At 40.3% G+C, this 8,595-nt stretch overlaps 1 protein-coding gene across 1 annotated transcript; it reads right to left on the bottom strand.

Moving 5' to 3' along the window:
• Positions 1-36: 36 nt before the first annotated feature.
• Positions 37-8,358, bottom strand: ankrd13d (ankyrin repeat domain 13 family, member D). The gene is made up of 16 exons (XM_008327029.3): positions 7,744-8,358; positions 7,489-7,624; positions 6,832-6,956; positions 6,556-6,601; positions 6,086-6,229; positions 5,784-5,973; positions 5,367-5,433; positions 4,720-4,801; positions 4,499-4,560; positions 4,262-4,392; positions 4,013-4,170; positions 3,001-3,114; positions 2,560-2,729; positions 2,288-2,367; positions 1,334-1,567; positions 37-511 (listed from the first exon to the last, which is right to left on the bottom strand). The coding sequence occupies exons 1-16, from the start codon at positions 7,825-7,827 to the stop codon at positions 448-450; spliced, it is 1,887 nt and encodes a 628-aa protein (XP_008325251.1). The 5' UTR covers positions 7,828-8,358; the 3' UTR covers positions 37-447.
• Between the last annotated feature and the right edge of the window lie 237 nt (positions 8,359-8,595).

Consider the following 8,595-nt stretch of genomic DNA (forward strand, 5'->3'; position numbering starts at 1 on the left):
TTAATGATTTCATGACAAAAGAATTTAACAATTATCTATGTTGACTGTAATTCTTTATTTTCCCACACATAGAAATTAGCCAACGTGAACATTTTATAATCATAGTTCCATATGTTACTCCATTGAGATGGTACTTTTATTTTATTTTTTTCATCAACATCACAGATCATGTCATTGTAGATTTAAAATGTAAAGATCATTCATCACTCAGTAAAGACAGCAAGACTGTGAAAAAGAGTCAATAAAATAAAGCAAAAACAAAAAAAAACTCCCTTTTTGTCCCTTTTTACCACTTCACTCCCTCACACCGTAGCAGCCTTTATATATGAAAGACAAAAAATACCCATAATAACTTAATGTCAAGATTAAAAAAAAAAAAAGTCAAACTGAATAAGTTAAGAAGATTGTTCTGTTGTGAAGACCTTCGTCCATTTCTGCAGCTGTCCCTCACTTCTCAGTGAGGGACAGCTGCAGGATGCGCTGCAGCTCCTCCTCTTCCTCCTTCTGTTTCCTGTGACAAATAAATTAGATAAATTATTTACCACGGAGAAGAGTAAACCGGACAAATTAATTCTGAATATTCGTGTTACTCCATCAGCATCGTGTTGTTTCTGATCATTTTGAGATTTTCCATATCTGGTTACAGATAGTTACAGTTAGTTCCAGAAAAGTAGAAAATGACATCTTTTTGGGGGCAATGTTGTTTTGAGGCTATTATAGATGATGATCATATAATATACTGTAGATTATACGATGGGGTCATCAATACATTGGTCGACACCTCGGGGGCTGGACACTCATAAAATGAAATCAGAATTTCACGTTTGTCTAAGGCAGGGGTGTCAAACACACTGCCCACTTTGCAGTTCAGTCCGGCCTGCTTGATGAATTTTGAAAATACACTTCATGTTCAGACACATACATATCTAATATACTTTTATATGTTTGCATGAAAACAAAGGGGAAAAACATGGACTTGTTATCTATAGTTAATTATTATTATGATTATACTGGTGATGACTGTACTGGTCCGGCCCACTTTAAAGCTAATTTGGTTGCATGTGGCCCGTGAACCAAAATGGTCTAAGGGAATGTAAACAGAGTCATAAACAGTTCTGTTTACTGGTAGTTATTTACGTCTCTGTAGTTATTTTTCTGATTTCTTTAATATGTGGATCACACAATATTTTCTCTTTGATACTCACAATTGGAGTTTGGCAGGCCAGATTTGGGCCGTGGGCCACCAGTTGATAATCAGTGTAAGATGATATAGACTAAGTGCTAACATGTTATTCCATTTTACTCGTCACTTTCTCCTCCTCCTCTTCCTCACCTGTCCATCTCCTCCTGCTCCCTGCACGACAGCTCCATGGCGAGGCGCAGCTGCTCGTCGTAACTCGAGGCCACACTGAAGTGTCCTGAGAGCTGCTGATCCGTCCCTGTGCTGTAGGACAAAGGGGAGTTGGTGGTGAGGTCTAAAGGGGAGACAGAGGAAGGCTGGCTGGGGTCGGTCGAAACCTCCCCCTCTCTGCTGGCCAGTGAGATGGACAGAGACTCCTGAATCGCCCTGAGGAGAAAAAAGTATCATTGTAGTTGTTGTTATTTTTATTAGTTCTTAACAGTATTGTTGTCGTTCCTACTGATCTTAGTAAGTCACTGCTGCTACACCTACACTATATAATATTACCCCATATAATCATCATCATCATCATCATCATCATCATCATCATCATCATCAACACAGACAGACATCTGAGCAGAAGAGTGTCAGTGCTGATCCTCATTACAGAATCATTTGGAGACATATTTCCCAGGAGAAGTTGGAGTTAAAGAATTAATCACAGAATTCTATGTGGAGAAGTTTAATTAGAGACATCAAAAGAAGGTGAATCATGAACAGGAAGCTGTTCACCGTTGTTTCACAGTCACAACCATGGAAGAGTAAAACTATTTATAAATGCTTAAATATCTATCAATGAATCTGTCAAACTGATCAGCCCTCAGTACTTCACCAATCAGCTTTAAGGTCTTCAAAGCACACTGAGAAATTTTATCTCAGGTTCAAACTGCAACATCTTTTCATTCAATAGATCTGAGAAGTTCGAAAGTCGCAGCTCGTCATCTCGGAGTGACGGTGGATCCCAAACTAAACGACTGTAGTTGAACTACAACTACAATAAAACAGGCTGATTATATACTGTCATTACAAGTCATTGCTTCACTAACATTGAGAGAATTTGCCTGTAGTGATTCAGCAAAGAAAACCTCTGTCCAATGTTGATCTCACCTCTCCAGCTGAGAATCCTCCTCGTACAGTGGAGACTGTGACACTGGACGACTGTTGGTTAAAGCCTCCCAGATGGTCACCTGAAAACCACCACACGTTTTTATATAGAAATATGAAAACAACAATCCAACCATCACAACATATTCTGTACTGCAGCACAACTATGTACTAGCACGTGTACATGAGACCTGAGTGATTATGATGAGTCACATATGGACAGACCCTCCATTGGTCACATGACCGTTGAACTCTGAGGTATTTGTTCATGTCACCTGGTCACTCTCCGTGCCGGCGTCCAGAAGACTCTGCTGGATGGCAAACTGCAGCAGGTTGTCGTCCTCGTCCCTCATGGGTTCGCTGCGACCAGGACCGAGGACGGTGTAGTCAGGAGGTGGCTCGAACACTGAAGGGTCCACTTCACAGTGGTCAGGAGGTGACTGACCTAAAGGGTCACAGGGTCAACGCTAACATCCGCTAACATGACTTTAATTTGTATACAAACACACAGCTTGAGAGTTTCGTTTGCTGTAAACACAACAAAATACACAAGGACTTGAGGAGTAAAATGTAAACAAAGCATAAAAAACCAAAAATATCCTCAATAAAAAAGTACTGTTCCTTCAGATGTGGTAGAATTTGGACTTGAACTGTAAAGTGTGTTTTTTCTCTTCAATTGTAAGGATGTGTGTGTGTGTGTGTGTGTCTACAGTTACCGGCCTCTCCTGGACTCTCTAGTTTGTGAACGATGACTGAAGCGACCGGCTCGTCGCAGCCACACAGGTTACTAAAGGTCACCCTGGCATTCAGCACGTGAAACAGGGGAATCTCTGAGAGAGGGGCGACAAATTGAAGAAAACAAATGACCCCATCATTTTAGAAACACTTTAGAAGACAGGGGGAATTATCTATTTGACTGATTTATCAATGCTGAATGTTGCATCATCAACTGTCACACTGCATGGGAATCCAACATGGTGGTGTCGCTTCTTCAAAGATTTTATGTCCCACTTTTTACAGAGCAATGACATTTACGAAAAGTTCAACATTTTTATTTCATCAGAACTTGATCTACTGAAGAAAAATATTTACCAAGAAGAGACAAAAAAAAGGTCACACTTTCTGTATTTAGTAAAAATGAAACATCTGCGTTGTCAAGTGCTCAAATTCCAAAGTCTGTGTTTGGTCTGTTCTTTTTTTATCTCAACAGAGAGCATTAAGACAATGTGTTGATATTCACTCGATTTACGGCTCATATTTAAGGTCCTGGGCTTCAGTTTTAAAACAGAATCGTATTGAATTTTTTATACAGTAAAACTAACATTGTCAAGATAATATACAGTACAGACGCAGTACTGTACCTTTAACTGTAATTTTAGACCAGTGTTTTTCAACCTTGGGATTGTGGCCCCCCATAGGGCGGCTTGGAATTCAAATAGGGTCACCTGAAATGTCAGTAAGTAATTTAATTTTCTTTACTAATTTTTTTTTTAATTACCAATAAAAACACCAAAGATAATAAGGGCATTCTTTCAATGTCATGAATATAAATTGAGTTCAAACAAATGACAGCATATAAAAATATTTAAGCCAGCGCATCTTGACTGACAGCTGTGATCATGTGACTGCTACTAAAATGTCTCTGGGTTGGGAACCAGTGGTTTACACCTCAACATAATATTTGTTTTACCCTCAGAGAGTTACCCTGGGATGATGTCTCACACTAACCTATCTTAACAGGGAAGCCTGGAGGCAGGCGTAGAGTTATGAAGTCCCTCAGTTTGGCGAAGTGAGCATTGGAGATGGCCATGAGGTCGATGATGGGCGTCACCTGTTCAGCCAGGGACAGAGGGTGAGTCTCACTCAGCCACAGAGTCGCTTTAAACCTGAAGAGAAAATATAAGTGAGATTCTTAACATTAGGTTTCCTAAAGCGATGATTCAATTTCGCTGTTTGTTTGATGCAGCATTATCAAACCTCTGCACTTTGCTGGTCAGTTCGATGGGACGCCCGATGTCCCGACCGTTCAGGTTAAAATCTGGGTCAAAGTATTCCTCAGACGTGATGGCTGTGGGGTTGTGAGGACTGGCACACTGGGACACGTTACTCTGATCAGAAAACAGTGACGCGTGTGTCAGAAAAAGACTGGGGCTGTACATTAACATACAGCAACAGGGAAATCTCCAGTGGTGTGATTGCTAAGGAGACCCTCACCCCATTGTGAGCTGTGTGCTGCTCAGCAATCCCCAAGAAAGACTGCAGAGGAGTCTTAGAGCCTGAGTGGAAACAACGTGTAGTGACTGTCAACACCATAATGTGTTTTTACTCCAAAGCAAAAGATAAATCTGAAGCTTGAACAACAGCATGTTCCAAGTCGAAATGGCTTTTCAACTATTTGTTTTGATTATTCTTATGTCTCGTGTTTGCACCGTCACCTTTGCTTCTTGACTTGTCCTGGTCAGACAGATGCTCTGTCCTGGACCGAGTCACCAGCTCCACATTAGTTGCACTGTAAACCTGGAAATATTTACCAAAAGAAGGGACATAGATTACACTTTTTATTGGATTTACACATTTTTTATTACGTTAAAAAAAAGAGGATAAAAATGTGGTTTGATAGAAAGATTTGATACTGGGAGGAGAGCACACGCCACAGTGCTGTACAATAATAATGATATATAAATGTAATATACATATAAACAAAATATCTTCTTCTTTGGGCTTTGTCCCTTTTTTTCAGTGGTTGCCACAGCAAATGTATATTAATAATATATTTATAAATAATTATTGTAAAATAATAAAATATTTATAAATAAAACATAGCTGTAATAAAAGAATAATAATAAAGAGTCAAAATATTTATATTTACTTATATCTGCATATTACTTTCAAAAATATCAAATGAGTTTAAACAGCCAATCCTGATGTGACTTCCGTTTGGCCAAGGACAAGAATAAAACATTTCCTGATGGTGTATACTGTTACTCAAAATTATCTTCGCTGAAAGATATCTTTTCCAAATTGAACTGTTTCAGTAATAATCTGTTGTCTGCTGACGCTGGTTTGCTCAGCAGTCACATACCTTGGCTTCATATCCACTGACCATCTCACTCTTCTCTGAACGCCAGCCCCAGATTCCCGACTTGTTCCTAATCAGAGAGGAAATAAGGGTTAATGTTACAGAGACTCGTTATATCATATATTATATATAAGTGCTGGTTGTAGAGTAAAGAAGTGTCTACTGGGTAAAAGGCATAATTTTGGTGGCAAATATGGATAACAGTTCTGTTTTTAAAAAAATAATTAAATGACAGAAGCAAAGAATTGAGTCCTGCTAACATTCTATTCTTTAATAACTCTGAGGTGATGTTCAGACAATATTCAGAAGATCTTTGGTTAATACAATATAAAACACCAAGTTAATAATAAGTGACTTCTTTATTTAGTTAATAAAGTCAGGCGGTTCTAGGACTCTGTACAGCTGGATTCTAGTGTTTACCGTTCAAAGGCGATGTTGCGTGTGTTGAGGTGAGTGGAGACGATGGGTGAAGTCAGTCTCTGTGCAGTGTTCTCCTGTGACGGCTGCATGGCTGCCAGGAGAGATGGAGCGTCACGAGGGGACAACACCAGTGGCTCAGTGTACACCACCTGCTTCTCATGGTCCACCTCCATCACCACTGCTCCATCATCTGTGGGAGTCATCAAAAGCATGAATCAGAAAAGCATGTTCAAGGCATCAAGAGAAGTTTAATGTAAAAAAAAAAAACTTTAATTCAGAAGAATCAACCACAGAGTGCACACCTCCACCCTTAAAAATATAGCTGCGCCGTCCCTTCAGCCAGGTCATGTGCTCGAAGCCAAGGAGCGTGGTGTCCACACGGAGACAGGAGCCGCTTTTCCACACCCTGTAGACGTCACTGGGACACACCTTTGACACCAAGGGCACTAAGAAGAAGGTTTCAATAGCACATCAGAAAAACATTGGCCGCTAATAATCACTGTCATGATGTGTTTTAAGACAAGGCGAGACACATTAATATTAGTATAGGACAAAGTGAAGTGAGTTTCCTGCTGTCTGTATGTTATATTCTGATGAAAAATATTTTCATGAATAAAACAGACAATTCTGCAGCAGCTGATGCTGGGGAGCTGTCCAGACGCATGGGTTCTGAAACTAATCTCTCTGGGAAAGCGTTCTTGTCTCCTATACGACAAATGCATTTATTGTAACCCTGAGTCGGTTTCATAAGACTCCCACAGTACACACTCACCCCAACTGGTAAACTCCCATTTCATCTCCACATAGAAATCCCGAGCCTAAAAGACAGAGAAGAGGGAAAATAGATCAACCAGTCTTTCGGTTGAAAACCTTTTTTAATTTTACCTAATTTTACACCAAAATGACATATAAAATGGGAAAATACAAAAATAGTCTGAACAATGCAGTAATCCAACTGTATCTGAAACCACAAGGGTGACAGAAAAACACTTTCATTAAAGAACAGATGTTGTTGATTTGTACAGCAGGTGATCAGGGGTCATTTCACCTGTCTCAGTTTGCTGAGCAGCTCAGGGATGCCCGCCAATCTTTCTGTGGCACGTTTGAAGTCTCTGTACTGAAGCACCAGCTGAACCAGCTCAGGATCCCCGGTGCTCACTGCCTCCTGCAAAACTAAAAAAATAAAAAGTACAGGATGAACATTTATTAACGTAGTGTAAACTTTAGAGAAGAGAGCCTGAACATTTCTAGGTACAGGAAATGTGTGCTCGACCTTAGCCTGTCTCTCCTTCTCTAACGCTGGGGAGAAATCCAAGCACAGCACATGATACTGAAGTATTCATATTACAATAATACTTTGAGACTGAAGGTGACTTGTCCTATTCAAAACCCCACTGACACCTATTTGAATGATTTTACGTTTAGTCAATAAAAACTTTATGGAAAAAATGTATATAATAAACTTAATTTCTAAGTTCAGTTTTCAGTGTTAATTTACTTAGAATTTACTTAGAATTACTTAGAAAAAACTTAGAATAACGAAATAGATCATACTTAGTGCCATTGTAGATTTCCACTGTCACAGAGCACGAAGAGAATGTGAAGAATAACGAAATAGATCATACTTAGTGAAGTGAAAAGGTGCCCAGCCCAAATATCTCTAATCTGAGTAGTCTACATCCAGGCCTGCAGTGGGAGTACTCACTGGTCCAGCCCTGTGAGTTGGAGTGTGTCGGGTCTGCAGCGTGTCTGAGCAGAACTCGGGTGGACTCCAGGTGGCCCAGGCTCACGGCCAACTCCAACGGGGTGCGCCCTCTGGGATCCAGGCGCTCCACATCCTGCTGCAAAAATAAACACAACAATCAACACAGAGCAGCGCAATGCAGTGCGACAAAACTAACGCACCTTAAAAAGCCCCCCCACCCCCAATAAATAAATAAAAGACATTTAACCCATCTACCTCTTTCGTCTGCAGCTCTCGGTCCAGTTCCAGGTACTGATTGTTCCAGACCAGAGAGTGTAAAGGAAAGGTTTCGTGTGCCATGTCTGTTAGTGACAGCCAGCCACAGCAGCGGGGCTGATTGCTGTTAAATGACAGGTTGCAGTGACACAGACACAGCGCTGAGCCGCACAGCTGATCCTTAGCCTTATAGCTACTTCGTAAACCGTTAAAATTCAGAAATATCAGTTGGAAAAACTACGAATAAGTAAAACTATCAAAATAGATACTGCTGTCTGTGCCTTTTAAATTAGTGGGCTGAGTTAGCCCCGGCTAACTCAGCCCACTAATTTGATGTGGTAAATGATAGCTAACAGCTAGCGGAGCTAACGATAGCTAACTGGCTAATAACACCATGGTTTCTCGCTCCTCTCTGCACCTGCTCTTCATTCTGACCACAGCAACGCGACCATTGCAGCGGGCTGTAAACGCACCTGCCTGCCACGACACATATAATTGTAAAATAAATGTATATTTTTTTAAAGCACAAAATAGCCCAAATAAGCTAGCTTTCTATTGATGCGGAGCCTCACATCAACTGTTTATATGGCATCGCTGTGAGGCACTATCAAAATAAAGGCAGAACGGACCCAGCCTAGGAAAGCGTCAGACCATGAGGTAAAGCGGACTTATGTAAATGTTACATTTCCGCACAAAATAAAGTTATACTAACATTAGGTTCTTCATTTCTGAGTGAAACTTGTCATCCAAAAAACACTTTAATAGAAATCAGCATTTCTTTCACAGAGTAAGTAGTTTTTTATAAATATATTTTATTGGATTCACAGGATCTAAACTGGCAAGTCTGACCTT

This window comes from Cynoglossus semilaevis, chromosome 15, assembly GCF_000523025.1.
Source record: "Cynoglossus semilaevis isolate Cse_v1.0 chromosome 15, Cse_v1.0, whole genome shotgun sequence".
In the NCBI taxonomy this organism is placed as follows: domain Eukaryota; kingdom Metazoa; phylum Chordata; class Actinopteri; order Pleuronectiformes; family Cynoglossidae; genus Cynoglossus; species Cynoglossus semilaevis.